The sequence below is a fragment of the Salvelinus alpinus genome, chromosome 20 (genome assembly GCF_045679555.1).
Source record: "Salvelinus alpinus chromosome 20, SLU_Salpinus.1, whole genome shotgun sequence".
Lineage (NCBI taxonomy): Eukaryota > Metazoa > Chordata > Actinopteri > Salmoniformes > Salmonidae > Salvelinus > Salvelinus alpinus.
The window spans coordinates 3,251,383-3,278,817 of record NC_092105.1 but is presented as its reverse complement, the minus strand read 5'-3'; the positions used below and the strand labels follow the sequence as shown (position 1 = coordinate 3,278,817).

Here is a 27,435-nt window from a genome sequence, read left to right as displayed (position 1 = left end):
TCAGGTTGTATGTGGTTTCCTGTCTCTGTGTCTCCTCTCTCCAGGTTGTATGTGGTTTCCTGTCTCTGTGTCTCCTCTCTCCAGGTTGTATGTGGTTTCCTGTCTCTGTGTCTCCTCTCTCCAGGTTGTATGTGGTTTCCTGACTCTGTGTCTCCTCTCTCCAGGTTGTATGTGGTTTCCTGACTCTGTGTCTCCTCTCTCCAGGTTGTATGTGGTTTCCTGTCTCTGTGTCTCCTCTCTTCAGGTTGTATGTGGTTTCCTGTCTCTGTGTCTCCTCTCTCCAGGTTGTATGTGGTTTCCTGACTCTGTGTCTCCTCTCTCCAGGTTGTATGTGGTTTCCTGTCTCTGTGTCTCCTCTCTCCAGGTTGTATGTGGTTTCCTGTCTCTGTGTCTCCTCTCTCCAGGTTGTGTGTATGTGGTTTCCTGTCTCTGTGTCTCCTCTCTTCAGGTTGTATGTGGTTTCCTGTCTCTGTGTCTCCTCTCTCCAGGTTGTATGTGGTTTCCTGACTCTGTGTCTCCTCTCTCCAGGTTGTGTGTGGTTTCCTGTCTCTGTGTCTCCTCTCTCCAGGTTGTGTGTATGTGGTTTCCTGTCTCTGTGTCTCCTCTCTCCAGGTTGTATGTGGTTTCCTGTCTCTGTGTCTCCTCTCTCCAGGTTGTATGTGGTTTCCTGTCTCTGTGTCTCCTCTCTTCAGGTTGTATGTGGTTTCCTGTCTCTGTGTCTCCTCTCTCCAGGTTGTATGTGGTTTCCTGTCTCTGTGTCTCCTCTCTTCAGGTTGTATGTGGTTTCCTGTCTCTGTGTCTCCTCTCTTCAGGTTGTATGTGGTTTCCTGTCTCTGTGTCTCCTCTCTTCAGGTTGTATGTGGTTTCCTGTCTCTGTGTCTCCTCTCTCCAGGTTGTATGTGGTTTCCTGACTCTGTGTCTCCTCTCTCCAGGTTGTATGTGGTTTCCTGTCTCTGTTTCTCCTCTCTTCAGGTTGTATGTGGTTTCCTGTCTCTGTGTCTCCTCTCTTCAGGTTGTATGTGGTTTCCTGACTCTGTGTCTCCTCTCTTCAGGTTGTATGTGGTTTCCTGACTCTGTGTCTCCTCTCTTCAGGTTGTATGTGGTTTCCTGTCTCTGTGTCTCCTCTCTTCAGGTTGTATGTGGTTTCCTGTCTCTGTGTCTCCTCTCTCCAGGTTGTATGTGGTTTCCTGTCTCTGTGTCTCCTCTCTTCAGGTTGTATGTGGTTTCCTGTCTCTGTGTCTCCTCTCTCCAGGTTGTATGTGGTTTCCTGACTCTGTGTCTCCTCTCTCCAGGTTGTGTGTATGTGGTTTCCCGCAGCAGCAGCAGAAAGTATGGAGAGAGCCGTGTAACCGTGTGGTGCTGGACCCAGAGTTCATGGTCCAGATGCTGACCGCTGTGTACCATGCCATGTAAGTATTATTAACCCTAACCCTACTATATCTATTAGTACCATGTACAACATTACTACATCTATTAGTACCATGTACAACATTACTACATATATTAGTACCATGTACAACATTACTACATCTATTAGTACCATGTACAACATTACTACATATATCAGGACCATGTACAACATTACTACATCTATTAGGACCATGTACAGCATTACTACATCTATTAGGACCGTGTACAACATTACTACATCTATTAGGACCATGTACAGCATTACTACATCTATTAGTACCATGTACAACATTACTACATCTATTAGTACCATGTACAACATTACTACATCTATTAGTACCATGTACAACATTACTACATCTATTAGGACCGTGTACAACATTACTACATCTATTAGTACCATGTACAACATTACTACATCTATTAGTACCATGTACAACATTACTACATCTATTAGTACCATGTACAACATTACTACATCTATTAGTACCATGTACAACATTACTACATATATCAGGACCATGTACAACATTACTACATCTATTAGGACCATGTACAACATTACTACATCTATTAGGACCATGTACAGCATTACTACATCTATTAGTACCATGTACAACATTACTACATCTATTAGTACCATGTACAACATTACTACATCTATTAGTACCATGTACAACATTACTACATCTATTAGTACCATGTCCAACATTACTACATCTATTAGTACCATGTACAACATTACTACATATATCAGGACCATGTACAACATTACTACATCTATTAGTACCATGTACAACATTACTACATCTATTAGGACCATGTACAGCATTACTACATCTATTAGTACCATGTACAACATTACTACATCTATTAGTACCATGTACAACATTACTACATCTATTAGTACCATGTACAACATTACTACATATATCAGGACCATGTACAACATTACTACATCTATTAGTACCATGTACAACATTACTAAATCTATTAGGACCATGTACAGCATTACTACATCTATTAGTACCATGTACAACATTACTACATCTATTAGTACCATGTACAACATTACTACATCTATTAGTACCATGTACAACATTACTACATCTATTAGTACCATGTACAACATTACTACATCTATTAGTACCATGTACAACATTACTACATATATCAGGACCATGTACAACATTACTACATATATCAGGACCATGTCCAACATTACTACATCTATCAGTACCATGTACAACATTACTACATCTATCAGTACCATGTACAACATTACTACATCTATTAGTACCGTGTACAACATTACAACATTACTACATCTCTTAGTACCATGTCCAACATTACTACATCTATTAGTACCATGTACAACATTACTACATCTATTAGTACCATGTCCAACATTACTACATCTCTTAGTACCATGTCCAACATTACTACATCTATTAGGACCATGTACAACATTACTACATCTATTAGTACCATGTACAGCATTACTACATCTATTAGTACCATGTACAACATTACTACATCTATTAGGACCATGTACAGCATTACTACATCTATTAGTACCATGTACAGCATTACTACATCTCTTTTTCAGCACTAGACATGTAATAACTAACCCACTGTGTCAGAGAAACAACACCTCCATATCCTGTCAGCACTAGACATGTAATAACTAACCCACTGTGTCAGAGAAACAACACCTCCATATCCTGTCAGCACTAGACATGTAATAACTAACCCACTGTGTCAGAGAAACAACACCTCCATATCCTGTCAGCACTAGACATGTAATAACTAACCCACTGTCAGAGAAACAACACCTCCATATCCTGTCAGTACTAGACATGTAATAACTAACCCACTGTGTCAGAGAAACAACACCTCCATATCCTGTCAGCACTAGACATGTAATAACTAACCCACTGTGTCAGAGAAACAACACCTCCATATCCTGTTAGCACTAGACATGTAATAACTAACCCACTGTGTCAGAGAAACAACACCTCCATATCCTGTCAGCACTAGACATGTAATAACTAACCCACTGTGTCAGAGAAACAACACCTCCATATCCTGTCAGCACTAGACATGTAATAACTAACCCACTGTGTCAGATAAACAACACCTCCATATCCTGTCAGCACTAGACATGTAATAACTAACCCACTGTCAGAGAAACAACACCTCCATATCCTGTCAGCACTAGACATGTAATAACTAACCCACTGTGTCAGAGAAACAACACCTCCATATCCTGTCAGCACTAGACATGTAATAACTAACCCACTGTGTCAGAGAAACAACACCTCCATATTCTGTCAGCACTAGACATGTAATAACTAACCCACTGTGTCAGAGAAACAACACCTCTATATCCTGTCAGCACTAGACATGTAATAACTAACCCACTGTGTCAGATAAACAACACCTCCATATCCTGTCAGCACTAGACATGTAATAACTAACCCACTGTCAGAGAAACAACACCTCCATATCCTGTCAGCACTAGACATGTAATAACTAACCCACTGTGTCAGAGAAACAACACCTCCATATCCTGTCAGCACTAGACATGTAATAACTAACCCACTGTGTCAGAGAAACAACACCTCCATATCCTGTTAGCACTAGACATGTAATAACTAACCCACTGTGTCAGAGAAACAACACCTCCATATCCTGTTAGCACTAGACATGTAATAACTAACCCACTGTGTCAGAGAAACAACACCTCCATATCCTGTTAGCACTAGACATGTAATAACTAACCCACTGTGTCAGAGAAACAACACCTCCATATCCTGTCAGCACTAGACATGTAATAACTAACCCACTGTGTCAGAGAAACAACACCTCCATATCCTGTCAGCACTAGACATGTAATAACTAACCCACTGTGTCAGAGAAACAACACCTCCATATCCTGTTAGCACTAGACATGTAATAACTAACCCACTGTGTCAGAGAAACAACACCTCCATATCCTGTCAGCACTAGACATGTAATAACTAACCCACTGTGTCAGAGAAACAACACCTCCATATCCTGTCAGCACTAGACATGTAATAACTAACCCACTGTGTCAGAGAAACAACACCTCCATATCCTGTCAGCACTAGACATGTAATAACTAACCCACTGTGTCAGAGAAACAACACCTCCATATCCTGTCAGCACTAGACATGTAATAACTAACCCACTGTGTCAGAGAAACAACACCTCCATATCCTGTCAGCACTAGACATGTAATAACTAACCCACTGTGTCAGAGAAACAACACCTCCATATCCTGTTAGCACTAGACATGTAATAACTAACCCACTGTGTCAGAGAAACAACACCTCCATATCCTGTCAGCACTAGACATGTAATAACTAACCCACTGTGTCAGAGAAACAACACCTCCATATCCTGTTAGCACTAGACATGTAATAACTAACCCACTGTGTCAGAGAAACAACACCTCCATATCCTGTTAGCACTAGACATGTAATAACTAACCCACTGTGTCAGAGAAACAACACCTCCATATCCTGTTAGCACTAGACATGTAATAACTAACCCACTGTCAGAGAAACAACACCTCCATATCCTGTCAGCACTAGACATGTAATAACTAACCCACTGTGTCAGAGAAACAACACCTCCATATCCTGTCAGCACTAGACATGTAATAACTAACCCACTGTGTCAGAGAAACAACACCTCCATATCCTGTCAGCACTAGACATGTAATAACTAACCCACTGTGTCAGAGAAACAACACCTCCATATCCTGTCAGCACTAGACATGTAATAACTAACCCACTGTGTCAGAGAAACAACACCTCCATATCCTGTCAGCACTAGACATGTAATAACTAACCCACTGTGTCAGAGAAACAACACCTCCATATCCTGTTAGCACTAGACATGTAATAACTAACCCACTGTGTCAGAGAAACAACACCTCCATATCCTGTTAGCACTAGACATGTAATAACTAACCCACTGTGTCAGAGAAACAACACCTCCATATCCTGTCAGCACTAGACATGTAATAACTAACCCACTGTCAGAGAAACAACACCTCCATATCCTGTCAGCACTAGACATGTAATAACTAACCCACTGTGTCAGAGAAACAACACCTCTATATCCTGTCAGCACTAGACATGTAATAACTAACCCACTGTGTCAGATAAACAACACCTCCATATCCTGTCAGCACTAGACATGTAATAACTAACCCACTGTCAGAGAAACAACACCTCCATATCCTGTCAGCACTAGACATGTAATAACTAACCCACTGTGTCAGAGAAACAACACCTCCATATCCTGTCAGCACTAGACATGTAATAACTAACCCACTGTGTCAGAGAAACAACACCTCCATATCCTGTTAGCACTAGACATGTAATAACTAACCCACTGTGTCAGAGAAACAACACCTCCATATCCTGTTAGCACTAGACATGTAATAACTAACCCACTGTGTCAGAGAAACAACACCTCCATATCCTGTTAGCACTAGACATGTAATAACTAACCCACTGTGTCAGAGAAACAACACCTCCATATCCTGTTAGCACTAGACATGTAATAACTAACCCACTGTCAGAGAAACAACACCTCCATATCCTGTCAGCACTAGACATGTAATAACTAACCCACTGTGTCAGAGAAACAACACCTCCATATCCTGTCAGCACTAGACATGTAATAACTAACCCACTGTGTCAGAGAAACAACACCTCCATATCCTGTTAGCACTAGACATGTAATAACTAACCCACTGTGTCAGAGAAACAACACCTCCATATCCTGTCAGCACTAGACATGTAATAACTAACCCACTGTGTCAGAGAAACAACACCTCCATATCCTGTCAGCACTAGACATGTAATAACTAACCCACTGTGTCAGAGAAACAACACCTCCATATCCTGTCAGCACTAGACATGTAATAACTAACCCACTGTGTCAGAGAAACAACACCTCCATATCCTGTCAGCACTAGACATGTAATAACTAACCCACTGTGTCAGAGAAACAACACCTCCATATCCTGTCAGCACTAGACATGTAATAACTAACCCACTGTGTCAGAGAAACAACACCTCCATATCCTGTCAGCACTAGACATGTAATAACTAACCCACTGTGTCAGAGAAACAACACCTCCATATCCTGTCAGCACTAGACATGTAATAACTAACCCACTGTGTCAGAGAAACAACACCTCCATATCCTGTTAGCACTAGACATGTAATAACTAACCCACTGTGTCAGAGAAACAACACCTCCATATCCTGTTAGCACTAGACATGTAATAACTAACCCACTGTGTCAGAGAAACAACACCTCCATATCCTGTTAGCACTAGACATGTAATAACTAACCCACTGTCAGAGAAACAACACCTCCATATCCTGTCAGCACTAGACATGTAATAACTAACCCACTGTGTCAGAGAAACAACACCTCCATATCCTGTCAGCACTAGACATGTAATAACTAACCCACTGTGTCAGAGAAACAACACCTCCATATCCTGTCAGCACTAGACATGTAATAACTAACCCACTGTGTCAGAGAAACAACACCTCCATATCCTGTCAGCACTAGACATGTAATAACTAACCCACTGTGTCAGAGAAACAACACCTCCATATCCTGTCAGCACTAGACATGTAATAACTAACCCACTGTGTCAGAGAAACAACACCTCCATATCCTGTCAGCACTAGACATGTAATAACTAACCCACTGTGTCAGAGAAACAACACCTCCATATCCTGTCAGCACTAGACATGTAATAACTAACCCACTGTGTCAGAGAAACAACACCTCCATATCCTGTCAGCACTAGACATGTAATAACTAACCCACTGTGTCAGAGAAACAACACCTCCATATCCTGTTAGCACTAGACATGTAATAACTAACCCACTGTCAGAGAAACAACACCTCCATATCCTGTCAGCACTAGACATGTAATAACTAACCCACTGTGTCAGAGAAACAACACCTCCATATCCTGTCAGCACTAGACATGTAATAACTAACCCACTGTGTCAGAGAAACAACACCTCCATATCCTGTCAGCACTAGACATGTAATAACTAACCCACTGTGTCAGAGAAACAACACCTCCATATCCTGTCAGCACTAGACATGTAATAACTAACCCACTGTGTCAGAGAAACAACACCTCCATATCCTGTCAGCACTAGACATGTAATAACTAACCCACTGTGTCAGAGAAACAACACCTCCATATCCTGTTAGCACTAGACATGTAATAACTAACCCACTGTGTCAGAGAAACAACACCTCCATATCCTGTTAGCACTAGACATGTAATAACTAACCCACTGTGTCAGAGAAACAACACCTCCATATCCTGTCAGCACTAGACATGTAATAACTAACCCACTGTCAGAGAAACAACACCTCCATATCCTGTCAGCACTAGACATGTAATAACTAACCCACTGTGTCAGAGAAACAACACCTCTATATCCTGTCAGCACTAGACATGTAATAACTAACCCACTGTGTCAGATAAACAACACCTCCATATCCTGTCAGCACTAGACATGTAATAACTAACCCACTGTCAGAGAAACAACACCTCCATATCCTGTCAGCACTAGACATGTAATAACTAACCCACTGTGTCAGAGAAACAACACCTCCATATCCTGTCAGCACTAGACATGTAATAACTAACCCACTGTGTCAGAGAAACAACACCTCCATATCCTGTTAGCACTAGACATGTAATAACTAACCCACTGTGTCAGAGAAACAACACCTCCATATCCTGTTAGCACTAGACATGTAATAACTAACCCACTGTGTCAGAGAAACAACACCTCCATATCCTGTTAGCACTAGACATGTAATAACTAACCCACTGTGTCAGAGAAACAACACCTCCATATCCTGTTAGCACTAGACATGTAATAACTAACCCACTGTCAGAGAAACAACACCTCCATATCCTGTCAGCACTAGACATGTAATAACTAACCCACTGTGTCAGAGAAACAACACCTCCATATCCTGTCAGCACTAGACATGTAATAACTAACCCACTGTGTCAGAGAAACAACACCTCCATATCCTGTTAGCACTAGACATGTAATAACTAACCCACTGTGTCAGAGAAACAACACCTCCATATCCTGTCAGCACTAGACATGTAATAACTAACCCACTGTGTCAGAGAAACAACACCTCCATATCCTGTCAGCACTAGACATGTAATAACTAACCCACTGTGTCAGAGAAACAACACCTCCATATCCTGTCAGCACTAGACATGTAATAACTAACCCACTGTGTCAGAGAAACAACACCTCCATATCCTGTCAGCACTAGACATGTAATAACTAACCCACTGTGTCAGAGAAACAACACCTCCATATCCTGTCAGCACTAGACATGTAATAACTAACCCACTGTGTCAGAGAAACAACACCTCCATATCCTGTCAGCACTAGACATGTAATAACTAACCCACTGTGTCAGAGAAACAACACCTCCATATCCTGTCAGCACTAGACATGTAATAACTAACCCACTGTGTCAGAGAAACAACACCTCCATATCCTGTCAGCACTAGACATGTAATAACTAACCCACTGTGTCAGAGAAACAACACCTCCATATCCTGTTAGCACTAGACATGTAATAACTAACCCACTGTCAGAGAAACAACACCTCCATATCCTGTTAGCACTAGACATGTAATAACTAACCCACTGTCAGATAAACAACACCTCTATATCCTGTCAGCACTAGACATGTAATAACTAACCCACTGTGTCAGAGAAACAACACCTCCATATCCTGTCAGCACTAGACATGTAATAACTAACCCACTGTGTCAGAGAAACAACACCTCCATATCCTGTTAGCACTAGACATGTAATAACTAACCCACTGTGTCAGAGAAACAACACCTCCATATCCTGTCAGCACTAGACATGTAATAACTAACCCACTGTGTCAGAGAAACAACACCTCCATATCCTGTTAGCACTAGACATGTAATAACTAACCCACTGTGTCAGAGAAACAACACCTCCATATCCTGTCAGCACTAGACATGTAATAACTAACCCACTGTGTCAGAGAAACAACACCTCCATATCCTGTCAGCACTAGACATGTAATAACTAACCCACTGTGTCAGAGAAACAACACCTCCATATCCTGTTAGCACTAGACATGTAATAACTAACCCACTGTGTCAGAGAAACAACACCTCCATATCCTGTCAGCACTAGACATGTAATAACTAACCCACTGTGTCAGATAAACAACACCTCCATATCCTGTCAGCACTAGACATGTAATAACTAACCCACTGTGTCAGAGAAACAACACCTCCATATCCTGTCAGCACTAGACATGTAATAACTAACCCACTGTCAGAGAAACAACACCTCCATATCCTGTCAGCACTAGACATGTAATAACTAACCCACTGTGTCAGAGAAACAACACCTCCATATCCTGTCAGCACTAGACATGTAATAACTAACCCACTGTGTCAGAGAAACAACACCTCCATATCCTGTTAGCACTAGACATGTAATAACTAACCCACTGTGTCAGAGAAACAACACCTCCATATCCTGTCAGCACTAGACATGTAATAACTAACCCACTGTGTCAGAGAAACAACACCTCCATATCCTGTTAGCACTAGACATGTAATAACTAACCCACTGTGTCAGAGAAACAACACCTCCATATCCTGTCAGCACTAGACATGTAATAACTAACCCACTGTGTCAGAGAAACAACACCTCCATATCCTGTCAGCACTAGACATGTAATAACTAACCCACTGTGTCAGAGAAACAACACCTCCATATCCTGTCAGCACTAGACATGTAATAACTAACCCACTGTGTCAGAGAAACAACACCTCCATATCCTGTCAGCACTAGACATGTAATAACTAACCCACTGTGTCAGAGAAACAACACCTCCATATCCTGTCAGCACTAGACATGTAATAACTAACCCACTGTCAGAGAAACAACACCTCCATATCCTGTCAGCACTAGACATGTAATAACTAACCCACTGTGTCAGAGAAACAACACTTCCATATCCTGTTAGCACTAGACATGTAATAACTAACCCACTGTGTCAGAGAAACAACACCTCCATATCCTGTCAGCACTAGACATGTAATAACTAACCCACTGTGTCAGAGAAACAACACCTCCATATCCTGTCAGCACTAGACATGTAATAACTAACCCACTGTGTCAGAGAAACAACACGGATGCCAGCTCCATATCTTGTTCAAAAGGCAACACACCCATTAATTCCTGTCTACAGCTCCAATGGTGTATAACATAATCTGGGTGTGTTACGTAATCTGCTTTTCAATTTCTTATAGACTGAATTCAACATGAAGGCCTCATTCTATCTTAGATTCTAGGCACGAGGCTCCAATATGTTGTCTTTACTACCATTAATGTGATGACTGTTATTTTATCAAATCAATGAATTATGTTTAATTATTACGTGATTTAGTTAATCATGTAACAATTAACTCATTAGCAGTCTTGGGGCACCACAGGAAAAGTTATTTAACGAGTTACTATCTCCCGACTTAAACTCTAAAGATATAAATATCTCTTACATCAATAACAATCAATTGTTATTACCTCATATCAGTCTTTCTGAATGTCGTTGACTTCAAATTTCCACGAACCATAGTCTAAATGATGATTCAGCGATACACAAATTGGCTTAATTATTTATTTACTAACTAAATAATCACACAGAAATACATAAACACACACTGTATAGGTTGAATTGGTTACTAACATAATCCAATGAAAAGTCCCTAGTGGACTAACCCGAAATGACGGCTTGTTACACAATGAAAAGGGGTGGGGAAAGACAGGGGACACATTGTACATACAGTTGGAAAACTATGCTCATCGGAATGTGAAAACCCTTGCACATGAACGACCGCTCATTTGAAAATAATTGCAATGTATTTTTTTACGCTTGTATGTCTTTGTCGTCTCTGTTGAAATCACCCGGTCCATCTATGGGGAGTCGTTTGACAAAAAGTCTCTGGTTGTGTACGTCTCTGGTTGTCCACCAGAGGTCACAATGTCCTCAGTTGTAGTAGTAGGCTTTCTTTGTTCTGGAAGTGTCTGTTAGAATGGATACATCAGAAATGTACCAATGGTCATTTGCTGAGATCTTCCTCGTGTCTTTGGTCGAGTTTCCTAGACTACGTTACATGCAGAGCTGCAGGCGGTGCATGTCTTAGTCTAGTCTTCTTCTCTGTTGAGTTTGAGGGTCTTACCATTTCATAACATTTAGCTCACGCTGTCGGTCACGCTGGTCTGTATTTAAATTACAACCATTTCAACGTGTAGCCACCGCTCCACGCTTTCTGGTCTTGTAGTTTTAACCATTTGTCAGTCGTGTAGCCACCACTCCACGCTGTCTGGTCTAATGTAAATTTTGTTAGCAGTTCTTTTATGCCCTCGCCTTGGAGGGCGGTTCCATCACATTGCCACAATGGCTGTGCTCACGTGGGCGTGGTTACTGACTTGGCAAACGGCTAAAATCACATTTTATCTTCTCACAAAAAGTTTCATATTTAATCATATAAACTCCACAACATTTAGATGTAAATCTGATAACTGATTATGCATTTGTAGAGTTACTGTTATTTAATTATACCGTCCTTAATAGTATCACAAAACAACAACTGATTTGATATGATTGTTGTTTGAATCCCCACCAACCATTTCACACATTTCTGTTAGAAATATTGTTTCGATGTCCAATCTTTTGATGTTAAAATACTGCAAAGTCTCTCTGTTGTAACACTCAGACATTCCATTATGCATTCTGCAATGGGGCAGTATTTTTCTTTTCAGCATTGTTTTCTTTTAGGTAGATAGGATTCCATCCATCTATTTGTGCTACCTGATAGGTTTTGGGTTGACAGTTTGGATAGCAGCATATTGTGGTTCACTAGTACTTAGTCTTATAGTACTGTCTACCTCTACAGTACTGTCTACCTCTACAGTACTGTCTACCTCTACAGTACTGTCTACCTCTACAGTACTGTCTACCTCTACAGTACTGTCTACCTCTACAGTACTGTCTACCTCTACAGTACTGTCTACTTTAGGTTAATATTCCTACCTCGCTGTCTTGGTCCATAGACGTACAGTAATGCCAGCGGAACCTTGAAGTTCCTGGTTCTGGTATTGGACAACGGGCATATCATCCCCAGGACAAACCTCTGGCATTAGCGACACCAGACAGAGGAATCAACCGTCCTGACACACTGACCCTCCTTACTTCCTGTCTATCTCAGAGTACAACACTCCATAATGAGCTCTGATTATATTGGTAATACATTGTAGTAGCAGATAGGGCTGGGCGATATGGACAAAATATAATATTACAATATATTTCATATTTTTGACGTTTTTTTAATGTTTTTGAATAATCAAAGTTCTAAATTTGCTTTATGGATTGTGCATAACCCTTGGGTGGCAACGGATTGTTGTGGGTTAGGGTTATGCTTTGTTTATGCTGTGTAATGAAACTCCAACCAACTGATAGTTTCATTACACAGCATAAATCAACCAATTGGTTGTAGTTTCATTGAACAGCATAAAACAACCAGTTGGTTGTAGTTTCATTGAACAGCATAAATCAACCAGTTGGTTGTAGTTTCATTGAACAGCATAAAACAACCAGTTGGTTGTAGTTTCATTGAACAGCATAAATCAACCAGTTGGTTGTAGTTTCATTGAACAGCATAAAACAACCAGTTGGTTGTAGTTTCATTGAACAGCATAAATCAACCAGTTGGTTGTAGTTTCATTGAACAGCATAAATCAACCAGAAGTTGGTTGTAGTTTCATTGAACAGCATAAATCAACCAGAAGTTGGTTGTAGTTTCATTGAACAGCATAAATCAACCAGAAGTTGGTTGTAGTTTCATTGAACAGCATAAATCAACCAGAAGTTGGTTGTAGTTTCATTGAACAGCATAAAACAACCAGTTGGTTGTAGTTTCATTGAACAGCATAAATCAACCAGTTGGTTGTAGTTTCATTGAACAGCATAAATCAACCAGAAGTTGGTTGTAGTTTCATTGAACAGCATAAATCAACCAGAAGTTGGTTACTCCACTGCCATGTAGGGCAGCACGATATGGGTAAAAGATCTTGGCCTTATTTTGAACCAAATATTGCAATTTGACTTGCAATTTTCATCAAAACACTTGGGTGAACTGTTGGAATCATGGAAATAGAATAATTATTTAAATATGTATATAGTTAGAATGTAATAGTGGGCACTTTGTATACGGTGTTTGATGGTTCTCACCTTAGATTTTGTAGCAAAGAATTAGTAGCCGTGTCAGTTCCTGGAACCATAACCACAGAGAGGGGCGCGGCCCGATGCAGCCCTATTAGTAATCTAACTCTAAACACGCCTCCCTGCCTTTTTCATTCGTTGTCTTGATTAATTCAAAAGATTAGAAATCGCTTTACAAAAACTGTGATACAGTGCATACGGAAAGTATTCAGACCCCTTGACTTTTTCCACATTTTGTTACTTTACAGCCTTATTCTAAAATAGATTCAATCGTTTTTTCCCCTAATCAATCTACACACTACACCATAATGACAAAGCAAAAACAGTTTTTTAGCAATTTTTTCAAAATGAAAAAATTCATAATCTGAAATCATATCTACATAAGTATTCAGACCCTTTACTCAGTACTTTGTTGATGCACCTTTGGCAGTGATTACAACCTCCAGTCTTTTTGGGTATGACGCTACAAGCCAAGCTTGACGCTACAAGCTTGGCTTACAAGCACACACCACCACCACACACACACATCCCCCCACACACACACCATCATATTACAGACTGTGGACCTATATTGTCCCTAAATGGCTTTTCATAGAACCGTTTTCTTCCAGCACAAAGAGGACACGGGAAACATGTTGGTAATAGCATGGTGGAGTGGAGGACGATGTGACCTTTGGGTTGCTGTGACAATTGTCTCTGACTTGCTTCGGGCTAGAGGGCCCCGACAGAGATCATTGCGGTGCAGTCAGCATGTTTCATGCTGCGGGCAAGAGTGGGTGGTCAGACAACTTTGGGATGAGAATATTTGGAAACGGTCCTCTTTCTGCTTTGTATGCATTAGCCTTACCTATTGTATTGAAGTAACATCTTACCTATTGTATTGAAATAACATCTTACCTATTGTATTCAATTAATTGTCTCTCCTATTGTATTCAATTAATCGTCTTACCTATTGTATTCAATTAATTATCTTTGTCACATTCACACACTCGCAGCATTCGCAGCTTCAAGTTAAAGGTTAACCATCCGAGTGATGTTCTATCGATTCACTGGGTCATTTCATGTTTTCCTGTGTATCTGAGTTCAAGCAGGCAGAAATCCGGCTGGCATGACGTATCACTGTGACAGTCTCTCTCAATACACTGGAAGTTCATAGGAATATGACGTTTAGATGGTTAAAATGTCTATCATACATGTCAGATTTCAGTACTGGACGATGTCATAACTTGGGAGGATGTCTTCTCTAGAATGAGCCATTGATCATATTTTTGCGATATTCCTACCTGGAGAAATGTGTAAATGAACGGAGGGTCTATCACTTTTTAGTCCAGGGTGCATTGCCTGGCACCGTTGCCAGAGATGTTATAGAAAGAAGATAGGAGTCCACAGAATGAAGGAACGTATAATGCCCCACCCAGCAGACTGTCGACCAATCACATTCACGTTGTCATGCCGCGTCACGAGGTTGCTAAGCTAATTGTCACAAATCACGTGCTCACAATATATTGTTCTCACATATTAGTGTTATTGAACGGAGCGTCTCTCGGGGGACCTGAGTCCTAGGACCATGCCTCAGGACTACCTGGCCTGATGACTCCTGGCTGTCCCCAGTCCACCTGGTCATGCTGCTGTTCCAGTTTCAACTGTTCTGCCTGCGGCTGTGGAACCCTGACCTGTTCACTGGACGTGCTACCTGTCCCAGACCTGCTGTTTTCAACTCTCTCTCTCTCTACCGCACCTGCTGTCTCTAACTCTGAATGATCGGCTATGAAAAGCCAACTGACATTTACTCCTGAGGTGCTGACCTGTTGCACCCTCTACAACCACTGTCATTATTATTATTTGACCATGCTGGTCATCTATGAACATTTGAACATCTTGGCCATGTTCTGTTATAATCTCCACCCGGCACAGCCAGAAGAGGACTGGCCACCCCTCATAGCCTGGTTCCTCTCTAGGTTTCTTCCTAGGTTCCTGCCTTTCTAGGGAGTTTTTCCTAGCCACTGTGCTTCTACATCTGCATTGCTTGCTGTTTGAGGTTTTAGGCTGGGTTTCTGTACAGCACTTTGTGTCATCAGCTGATGTATAAAGGGCTTTATAAATAAATTAGATTTTTTAACACTGAATTAAATGAATGAATGGTTTTGGGTGGATTTTTCCTTTTAAGTAGCCTACCTCCTCTCCTAGTTGGACGTGCCAGATCATGTGTGTCTAGTATATGTGTGGTCTCAATGAAATAGAGTAGGCTATAGCCTACGCATGGGCAGAGAAACACGGGGCAGCTATCTTTCCAAGGAAATGGACTTCCTAAATATGATTAGGCTATGGTTTACTACATTACCTGATTAGGCTATGGTTTACTACATTACCTGATTAGGCTATGGTTTACTACATTACCTGATTAGGCTATGGTTTACTACATTACCTGATTAGGCTATGGTTTACTACATTACCTGATTAGGCTATGGTTTACTACATTACCTGATTAGGCTATGGTTTACTACATTACCTGGAGATAAATATTGATTAGGCTATGGTTTACTACATTACCTGGAGATAAATATTGATTAGGCTATGGTTTACTACATTACCTGGAGATAAATATTGATCACCATATTTGTCTCCATCTGAAAATCGTCCCACTCCTAAAAGATAAAATAGCTCAAGAGAAAGCACAAGTCTCTCCAACTCGGCTCTCTTCAAACTGTGTATCCTATTTTCTGATATAGCCTAGTAATCAAATCAAAGGTATTTATAAAGCCCTTCTTACATCTGCTGATATCTCAAAGTGCTGTACAGAAACCCAGCCTAAAACCCCAAACAGCAAGAAATGCAGGTGTAGAAGCACTGTGGCTAGGAAAAACTCCCTAAAAAGTCCCAAACCAAGGAAGAAACCTAGAGAGGAACCAGGCTATGAGGGGTGGCCAGTCCTCTTCTGGCTGTGCCGGGTGGAGATTATAACAGAACATGGCCAAGATGTTCAAATGTTCATAGATGACCAGCAGGGTCAAATATTAATAATCACAGTAGTTGTCGAGGGTGCAACAGGTCAGCACCTCAGGAGTAAATGTCAGTTGGCTTTTCATAGCCGATCATTAAGAGTATCTCTACCGCTCCTGCTGTCTCTAGAGAGTTGAAAACAGCAGGTCTGGGACAGGTAGCACGTCCGGTGAACAGGTCAGGGTTCCATAGCCGCAGGTAGAACAGTTGAAACTGGAACAGCAGCACGGCCAAGTGGACTGGGGACAGCAAGGAGTCATCAGGCCAGGTAGTCCTGAGGCATGGTCCTAGGGCTCAGCCCCCACACCACTAGAGGGATATCTTCAACCACCATCTTACTATCCTGAGACAAGGCAGAGTATAGCCCACAAAGATCTCCCCCACGGCACAACCCAAGGGGGGGCGCCAACCCAGACAGGAAGATCACGTCGGTGACTCAACCCACTCAAGTGACACACCCCTCCTAGGGACGGCATGGAAGAGCACCAGTAAGCCAGTGACTCAGCCTCTGTAATAGGGTTAGAGGCAGAGAATCCCAGTAATACAGATAGCCTAATATAATGGGCCACCTGAGAATCTCTGGTAATTTAACCTATTTCTGAAGTTATTTTTGCACATTTTGATATTGCCTATAGTGTGCAAAATTGCTGGAACCATGGCTGGTAGGCGAGCTGCATCACATACGCCTAAAATAACATTGCATGACTGTGGTTGGGTTGGGACCATTTCCTGCAGGTGGAAATAGAACAGAAAGCCAGCAGGAGCGGTATAAACAGCTGCAGGTGTGGCAGAACTCTACCTTGGACTAGTAATCATAGCCCTGCTCTAATAACAGATTCACATTATCTGTGTGAGTGAGACATCAGGACTCCTAGCTGGTCATCCTGGATGTTGACTTGGACATCGTCGTGGTGATTAGAAGTGATGTTTGACTTTTTATTGTATGTGTTTTGTCTCATACAGATATAATGGCGAGTGGGAGATGGGGAAGGAAGCTCTGGAAGACATCCTCTACAGAGCTCAGCTGGAACTCTACTCTCAGCCCCTACTGGTAAGACCTAACCCATGGGCCTATAAACTCAGCCCTTACTGGTAAGACCTAACCCATGGGCCTATAAACTCAGCCCTTACTGGTAAGACCTAACCCATGGGCCTATAAACTCAGCCCTTACTGGTAAGACCTAATCCATGGGCCTATAAACTCAGCCCTTACTGGTAAGACCTAACCCATGGGCCTATAAACTCAGCCCTTACTGGTAAGACCTAACCCATGGGCCTATAAACTCAGCCCTTACTGGTAAGACCTAACCCATGGGCCTATAAACTCAGCCCTTACTGGTAAGACCTAACCCATGGGCCTATAAACCCAGGGTCCCATTTCCGTAGTCCTGTACCAGGGTCCCATTTCCGTAGTCCTGTACCAGGGTCCCATTTCCGGAGTCCTGTACCAGGGTCCCATTTCCGTAGTCCTGTACCAGGGTCCCATTTCCGAAGTCCTGTACCAGGGTCCCATTTCAGGAGTCCTGTACCAGGGTCCCATTTCCGGAGTCCTGTACCAGGGTCCCATTTCCGGAGTCCTGTACAACCATAGAGCTAAGACTGTTCCATCAGAAACTCTATCTATTAGTCTAGTGACCTCAAACCTCTATTCCCCTTGCCAGCGGGGTAACGCTATGAGCAGTTTCCTGCCAGACATTGGGTTTGGGGTTAAGGTTAGTTAGGGTTAGCATTAGGGTTTGGTTGACCAGTCCATTTGACCTCTGACCTGTGCTTCTGCTAGCTGGGTAACGCTATGAAGAGTTCCCTGCCAGACAACGCTCCAGACGAGACGCGAGGCAGGAAGGTCCTTCAGGTGGAGGTCACGCCAACCGTCAGTCGCATCTCCCGCTCCGCCATCACTGCCGCATCCATCAGACGACACCGCTGGAAGAGGGAGGGTAAGAGACAGCAACACTTACTGTACACACAGCAACACTTACTGTACACACAGCAACACTTACTGTACACACAGCAACACTTACTGTACACACAGCAACACTTACTGTACACACAGCAACACTTACTGTACACACAGCAACCCTGGAAGAGAGAGGGTTAGAGACAGCAACACTGTTGTCAGATGTCATTTATAACCCACTCGTCACCAGTGGAGTGTACAGTGTGTTCAGATGTCATTTATAACCCACTCGTCACCAGTGGAGTGTACAGTGTGTTCAGATGTCATTTATAACCCACTCGTCACCAGTGGAGTGTACAGTGTGTTCAGATGTCATTTATAACCCACTCGTCACCAGTGGAGTGTACAGTGTGTGGTCAGATGTCATGGTTGATTGCCTGACCATGATAAGTGCTGTACCATGTAGGCTGCTGATGGGCGTGGCTGTTAAGAGCATCTCATCCTGTGTTACACCCCAGATTGTTTTGACTACACAAACGAAGCAGAGCTCAGTGTCACCATCACTCCTAGCCACACCTCCTGGGATCCAGCGGCCAATCGAGAGCGAGGAGGGCGGGGCTACAACATCATCCCCCCCATCACATTGGAGTGTAGGCAGGAACGGGAGGAGTCACAGAGCAGTGAGGGTTCCGTCCCATTGGTTACCTCTCCACCTCCCCAGAGTTCACAAACTCCTCCAGCCCTTGTTCAGATACTTACATTGCTACCTCTAAGTTCCTGTTTTCCAATCCATTCACCAACCACGTCATTTCTACACTGCCCTACAAAGTGCTGTAACTACGTAACAACATTACTGACTTTAGTCGTTTTCTGATTCTTCATGATTTATTCTGAACGACTGGCTTGTTCTTGTGTCAGGAAACCAAATACCACATTAATCAGATAATATGCCTTGCCATTACAACAGATCAAACATATTGACCAAATTCAGAGTTACTGCACTTTGCCTTTTTTGGGCAGTATTGTCCTCTGTGCTGTATAGCAGTCCAGAGAGAGGAAGGAAGACTTCTGGGCTGAAGGATAGGTGGACAGGATCATAGCATGGTGCTCCTACCTATGACCCCTGACCTACAACCTTACCATGACCCCATGCTTCCTGCTTAGAGCACCGCCTATCGTCAATACTGAGCATGCTCATCTGTTTCATTCAGAAACTTCAGGATGTTTAGAAAAATGTCCTAACCTCTGGTGCTTGGTTCTGGTTCTCACCTGGAATGACTCGTATTGTTTTAGACCCAGTTGTTATGTCACTGTGGTATGTCTCTGCAGCTCCATGTGGTGTCTTTCATTACAGGAAACATTTGGGCCAGCAGCACCCAGCTGTACCTGTAAACTGGAAGTGTTGTCCATTTAGTTGTGTAGTGCAGCTGTATAGATGTGTAGAGTTACAGCTGTATTCATGTATCTAAAGTAGTGCAGCTGTATAGATGTGTAGAGTTACAGCTGTATTCATGTATCTAAAGTAGTGCAGCTGTATAGATGTGTAGAGTTACAGCTGTATTCATGTATCTAAAGTAGTGCAGCTGTATAGATGTGTAGAGTTACAGCTGTATTCATGTATCTAAAGTAGTGCAGCTGTATAGATGTGTTGAGTTACAGCTGTATAGATGTGTAGAGTTACAGCTGTATAGATGCCATATGCCAGCCAGCCAGCCACAGAGGTCCCTGTAAGCCATATGCCTGCCGGCCAGCCACAGTGGTCCCTGTAAGCCATATGCCTGCCGGCCAGCCACAGAGGTCCCTGTAAGCCATATGCCAGCCACAGAGGTCCCTGTAAGCCATATGCCTGCCAGCCACAGAGGTCCCTGTAAGCCATATGCCTGCCAGCCACAGAGGTCCCTGTAAGCCATATGCCTGCCAGCCACAGAGGTCCCTGTAAGCCATATGCCTGCCAGCCACAGAGGTCCCTGTAAGCCATATGCCTGCCGGCCAGCCACAGAGGCCTCTGTAAGCCATATGCCTGCCGGCCAGCCACAGAGGCCTCTGTAAGCCATATGCCTGCCGGCCAGCCACAGAGGTCCCTGTAAGCCATATGCCTGCCGGCCAGCCACAGAGGTCCCTGTAAGCCATATGCCTGCCGGCCAGCCACAGAGGTCCCTGTAAGCCATATGCCTGCCGGCCAGCCACAGAGGTCCCTGTAAGCCATATGCCTGCCGGCCAGCCACAGAGGTCCCTGTAAGCCATATGCCTGCCGGCCAGCCACAGAGGTCCCTGTAAGCCATATGCCTGCCGGCCAGCCACAGAGGTCCCTGTAAGCCATATGCCTGCCGGCCAGCCACAGAGGTCCCTGTAAGCCATATGCCTGCCGGCCAGCCACAGAGGTCCCTGTAAGCCATATGCCTGCCGGCCAGCCACAGAGGTCCCTGTAAGCCATATGCCTGCCGGCCAGCCACAGAGGTCCCTGTAAGCCATATGCCAGCCAGCCAGCCACAGAGGTCCCTGTAAGCCATATGCCAGCCACAGATGCCTCTGTAAGCCATTTGCCAGCCACAGAGGCCTCTGTAAGCCATTTGCCAGCCACAGAGGCCTCTGTAAGCCATTTGCCAGCCACAGAGGCCTATGTAAGCCATTTGCCAGCCACAGAGGCTTTTGTAAGCCATTTGCCAGCCACAGAGGCCTCTGTAAGCCATTTGCCAGCCACAGAGGCCTCTGTAAGCCATTTGCCAGCCACAGAGGCCTCTGTAAGCCATTTGCCAGTTAGCAACAGAGCCCTCTGTAAGCCATATGCCAGTTAGCAACAGAGCCCTCTGTAAGCCATATGCCAGTTAGCAACAGAGCCCTCTGTAAGCCATATGCCAGTTAGCAACAGAGCCCTCTGTAAGCCATATGCCAGTTAGCAACAGAGCCCTCTGTAAGCCATATGCCAGTTAGCAACAGAGCCCTCTGTAAGCCATATGCCAGTTAGCAACAGAGCCCTCTGTAAGCCATATGCCAGTCAGCCACAGAGCCCTCTGAAAGCCATATTTACATTTACATTTAAGTCATTTAGCAGACGCTCTTATCCAGAGCGACTTACAAATTGGTGCATTCACCTTATGATATCCAGTGGAACAACCACTTTACAATCTAACTCTCTTAAGGGGGGGGTTAGAAGGATTACTTTATCCTATCCTAGGTATTCCTTAAAGAGGTGGGGTTTCAGGTGTCTCCGCCATATCAAAATCAAATCAAATGTATTTATATATCAGCTGATATCTCAAAGTGCTGTACAGAAACCCAGCCTAAAACCCCAAACAGCAAGCAATGCAGGTGTAGAAGCACAGTGGCTAGGAAAAACTCCCTAGAAAGGCCAAAACCTAGGAAGAAACCTAGAGAGGAACCAGGCTATGAGGGGTGGCCAGTCCTCTTCTGGCTGTGCCGGGTGGAGATTATAACAGAACATGGCCAAGATGTTCAAATGTTCATAAATGACCAGCAGGGTCAAATAATAATAATCACAGTAGTTGTCGAGGGTGCAGCAAGTCAGCACCTCAGGAGTAAATGTCAGTTGGCTTTTCATAGCCGATCATTAAGAGTATCTCTACCGCTCCTGCTGTCTCTAGAGAGTTGAAAACAGCAGGTCTGGGACAGGTAGCACGTCCGGTGAACAGGTCAGGGTTCCATAGCCGCAGGCAGAACAGTTGAAACTGGAGCAGCAGCACGGCCAGGTGGACTGGGGACAGCAAGGAGTCATCATGCCAGGTAGTCCTGAGGCATGGTCCTAGGGCTCAGGTCCTCCGAGAGAGAGAAAGAAAGAGAGAATTAGAGAGCGCATACTGGCTGTGCCGGCCAGCCACAAAGTCCTTTGTAAGCCATTTGCCAGCCACAGAGCCCTCTTTAAGCCATTTGCCAGCGACAGAGCCCTCTTTAAGCCATTTGCCAGCCACAGAGCCCTCTGTAAGCCATTTGCCAGCCACAGAGCCCTCTGTAAGCCATTTGCCAGCCACAGAGCCCTCTGTAAGCCATTTGCCAGCCACAGAGCCCTCTGTAAGCCATTTGCCAGCCACAGAGCCCTCTGTAAGCCATTTGCCAGCCACAGAGCCCTCTTTAAGCCATTTGCCAGCCAAAGAGCCCTCTGTAAGCCATTTGCCAGCCACAGAGCCCTCTGTATAGCCATTTGCCAGCCACAGAGCCCTCTGTATAGCCATTTGCCAGCCACAGAGCCCTCTGTAAGCCATTTGCCAGCCACAGAGCCCTCTGTAAGCCATTTGCCAGCCACAGAGCCCTCTGTATAGCCATTTGCCAGCCACAGAACCCTCTGTAAGCCATATGCCAGCCACAGAGCCCTCTGTAAGCCATCCAGTTGTGGTTTGACAGGTCTTTTAAAAGAGCTAAGGGTTGAAACACGATGTGCAACAGAAGAGCGTGTTGCTCGTGTTCTTGTCATGTGCATGTCCTCCTCTCTTCTTCTGTTTTCTCTCTTCCTCTTCTCTCTTTGGAGGACAGATTGGATATGGTCTATAGTGTCTCCATTCATCCACCTGTGGCTGATCTGTTTATGTTATTGATGGATAATTCAGATATGCTGTACCTCAATATAGTCAACCTGCATAGACTGTAGTCTCCACTGTGACACCTTATAGCGTTTTTCTAGTGGAGACAAAATGTCTGTTCTAGGGTTGCAAAATTCCTGTCACTTTCCCCAAATCCCCTGCTTTTCCAGATGTCCTGGTTTGAGGATTCCGGGAATATTTTTGCTGGAATTTATGGAAAACCTGGGAATTTTGGGGGAAATTTACTGGAATTTTGCAACTCTGGTCTGTTCCCTCCAGTTCAACCTGCTTCACCGGTCTCTGTCTCTATCACTTAATTCGCTCATCCTGTTTTCTGTCTGTTTTTAATCACTTTATTTTCTCAACCTGTTTTCTGTCTGTTTTTAATCACTTTATTTTCTCAACCTGTTTTCTGTCTGTCTCTCCAGATGCTGATGGGATGAGTGTAGGTGAGGAGTCATTCAACCTCAACGACCCAGACGAGGGTTTCTCCTCAGGGGCTTCCAACAGCAGTCAGCCCAGCGCCACCAAGCCTGTGGGCCCCGGGCCCCGGGGGGGCAGTCAGAAGAGCAGCAGCGTCAAGAAGACAGTCACTGCCAGACTGTCCCGAGAGAGAGAGCGGGAGCTGATGCATAGGGAGAAGGAGATGGAGAAGATGAAAGACCAGGAGAGAGTGAGGGAGAAGGAGAGAGAGCTGGAGAGATGGAGGGAGAAGGAGAGGCAGAGAGAGAGGGTGGCGGAGAGTCGCAGGGAGCTGTTCTCCGCCGTGGTGGCCACTCCCACAGCAGCTCTGAGACGACGTCAGCAAACACAGACCCCTTCCCCTGCTCCTCCCCCCGTCACCATGGACACCATCGACATCGAGCTCAGCCCAATCAAGAAGCAGCAATCCTTCCCTGGCCCCTGCCCCAGCCCCTCCCCCGGCACACTGGTCCGAACAGCCAGCTCCACCTCCTCCAAGTCATTGTATGAAGGTGTGAACATGAACCTGAACGGCAGCATTAGCAGCCTGGGGGGGGCTCTGGGAGGTTCTGGGGGGCTGGAGGGGGCTCTGGGAGGGCTGGCTGCCAGCGTGGGGGGAGGAGGGACCCACCGCTACTCCACCATCAGCCTGCAGGAGGACGTGCTGGCCCGGCCTGAGGAGAACCAGGAGCTACTCTCCTCGGGAGCGCCCCTCACCAAGCAGTCCCGCTCCCCCAGCTTCAACATGCAGATCATATCACAGGTGTAGCCTAGCCTGGTGGGTTGGCGGGGGGGCCAGGCAGGGCGGGACCTGGTGGGGAGGTAGACGCGCGCACACACATATAGACACACACAAATTAATACATACATATATATATACACGTGTGTGTGTGTGTGTGTGTGTGTGTGTATGTATGTATGCATGTATGTATATGTATATATATACACACATCTCACACCCAGCAGTCTCTCTGTTTCCTATTGTTCCGACTGGAACCGCACCTCCTGTATGGCTGAACCCCTCCTCCTGTATGGCTGAACCCCTCCTCCTGTATGGCTGAACCCCTCCTCCTGTATGGCTGAACCCCTCCTCCTGTATGGCTGAACCCCTCCTGTATGGCTGAACCCCTCCTCCTGTATGGCTGAACCCTACCTCCTGTATGGCTGAACCCCTCCTCCTGTATGGCTGAACCCTACCTCCTCCTGTATGGCTGAACCCCTCCTCCTGTATGGCTGAACCCCACCTCCTGTATGGCTGAACCCTACCTCCTCCTGTATGGCTGAACCCCACCTCCTCCTGTATGGCTGAACCCCACCTCCTGTATGGCTGAACCCTATCTCCTCCTGTATGGCTGAACCCTACCTCCTCCTGTATGGCTGAACCCCACCTCCTCCTGTATGGCTGAACCCTACCTCCTCCTGTATGGCTGAACCCCGCCTCCTGTATGGCTGAACCCCACCTCCTCCTGTATGGCTGAACCCACCTCCTGTATGGCTGAACCCACCTCCTGTATGGCTGAACCCCGCCTCCTGTATGGCTGAACCCCACCTCCTGTATGGCTGAACCCCACCTCCTGTATGGCTGAACCCCACCTCCTGTATGGCTGAACCCCGCCTCCTGTATGGCTGAACCCCGCCTCCTGTATGGCTGAACCCCTCCTCCTGTATGGCTGAACCCCACCTCCTGTATGGCTGAACCCCACCTCCTGTATGGCTGAACCCCACCTCCTGTATGGCTGTGGTGGACGTGCAACTGAGAATGGGAGTGTATAGTCATCTGACCAGACTTCCACTACCTAGAGTTAGGGTTCTGTCCTACTGCTATCCTGGGTCTGTCTCCCTGAAGAAACACACCATTCCACCTCTGACAGGCAGAGCCACAGGAACACACCATTCCACCTCTGACAGGCAGAGCCACAGGAACACACCATTCCACCTCTGACAGGCAGAGCCACAGGAACACACCATTCCACCTCTGACAGACAGAGCCACAGGAACACACCATTCCACCTCTGACAGACAGAGCCACAGGAACACACCATTCCACCTCTGACAGACAGAGCCACAGGAACACACCATTCCACCTCTGACAGACAGAGCCACAGGAACACACCATTCCACCTCTGACAGGCAGAGCCACAGGAACACACCATTCCACCTCTGACAGACAGAGCCACAGGAACACACCATTCCACCTCTGACAGGCAGAGCCACAGGAACACACCATTCCACCTCTGACAGACAGAGCCACAGGAACACACCATTCCACCTCTGACAGACAGAGCCACAGGAACACACCATTAGACAGATGTAGGACAACACACCATTAGACAGCAGTAGGACAACACACCATTAGACAGCAGCAGGGCAACACACCATTAGACAGCAGCAGGGCAACACCATTAGACAGCAGTAGGACAACACACCATTAGACAGCAGCAGGGCAACACCCCATTAGACAGCAGCAGGGCAACACCATTAGACAGCAGCAGGGCAACACCATTAGACAGCAGCAGGGCAACACACCATTAGACAGCAGCAGGACAACACACCATTAGACAGCAGCAGGACAACACACCATTAGACAGCAGCAGGGCAACACACCATTATACAGCAGTAGGACAACACACCATTGGACAGCAGCAGGACAACACACCATTAGACAGCAGTAGGACAACACACCATTAGACAGCAGCAGGACAACACACCATTAGACAGCAGCAGGGTAACACACCATTGGACAGCAGCAGGGCAACACACCATTAGACAGCAGCAGGACAACACACCATTAGACAGCAGCAGGACAACACACCATTAGACAGCAGCAGGACAACACACCATCAGACAGCAGCAGAGCAACACACCATTAGACAGCAGCAGGACAACACACCATTAGACAGCAGCAGGACAACACACCATTAGACAGCAGCAGGACAACACACCATTAGACAGCAGCAGGACAACACACCATTAGACAGCAGCAGGGCAACACACCATTATACAGCAGTAGGACAACACGCCATTAGACAGCAGCAGGACAACACACCATTATACAGCAGTAGGACAACACACCATTAGATAGCAGCAGGGCAACACACCATTAGACAGCAGTAGGACAACACACCATTAGACAGCAGCAGGGCAACACACCATTAGACAGCAGCAGGGCAACACACCATTATACAGCAGTAGGACAACACACCATTAGATAGCAGCAGGGCAACACACCATTAGACAGCAGCAGGACAACACACCATTGGACAGCAGCAGGGCAATATACTGTCATTGCTGTAATAGCTTGTGGTCTAATTGAACATTTCAGAGATGAATTTAATGACTGAAGCCGTAGCAGGCCGTGTTGTATAGAATCAGCAATAATAACAGACTAGCTACCATTTGTTGTTGTTCATCTATAGACTGGAACCCTGTAGTGTTTCAGCTATAGACTGGAACCCTGTAGTGTCTCATCTATAGACTGGAACCCTGTAGTGTCTCATCTATAGACTGAAACCCTGTAGTGTCTCATCTATAGACTGGAACCCTGTAGTGTCTCAGCTATAGACTGGGACCCTGTAGTGTCTCAGCTATAGACTGGGACCCTGTAGTGTCTCATCTATAGACTGGAACCCTGTAGTGTCTCATCTATAGACTGGAACCCTGTAGTGTCTCATCTATAGACTGGGACCCTGTAGTGTCTCATCTATAGACTGGGACCCTGTAGTGTCTCATTTATAGACT

General features: G+C 44.9%; 1 protein-coding gene across 1 annotated transcript in view; it reads left to right on the top strand.

The window, feature by feature from the left end:
* Positions 1-27,390, top strand: part of LOC139546210 (hyccin 2-like) — a gene marked incomplete at its 5' end in the record, with an annotated part of 63,872 nt that extends 36,482 nt beyond the window's left edge. Inside the window, 4 exon segments of the mRNA XM_071354330.1 lie at positions 1,293-1,409; positions 17,770-17,857; positions 18,587-18,743; positions 23,664-27,390. Coding sequence (XP_071210431.1) covers positions 1,293-1,409; positions 17,770-17,857; positions 18,587-18,743; positions 23,664-24,466 — 1,165 coding nt within the window. The 3' untranslated portion in view covers positions 24,467-27,390.
* Between the last annotated feature and the right edge of the window lie 45 nt (positions 27,391-27,435).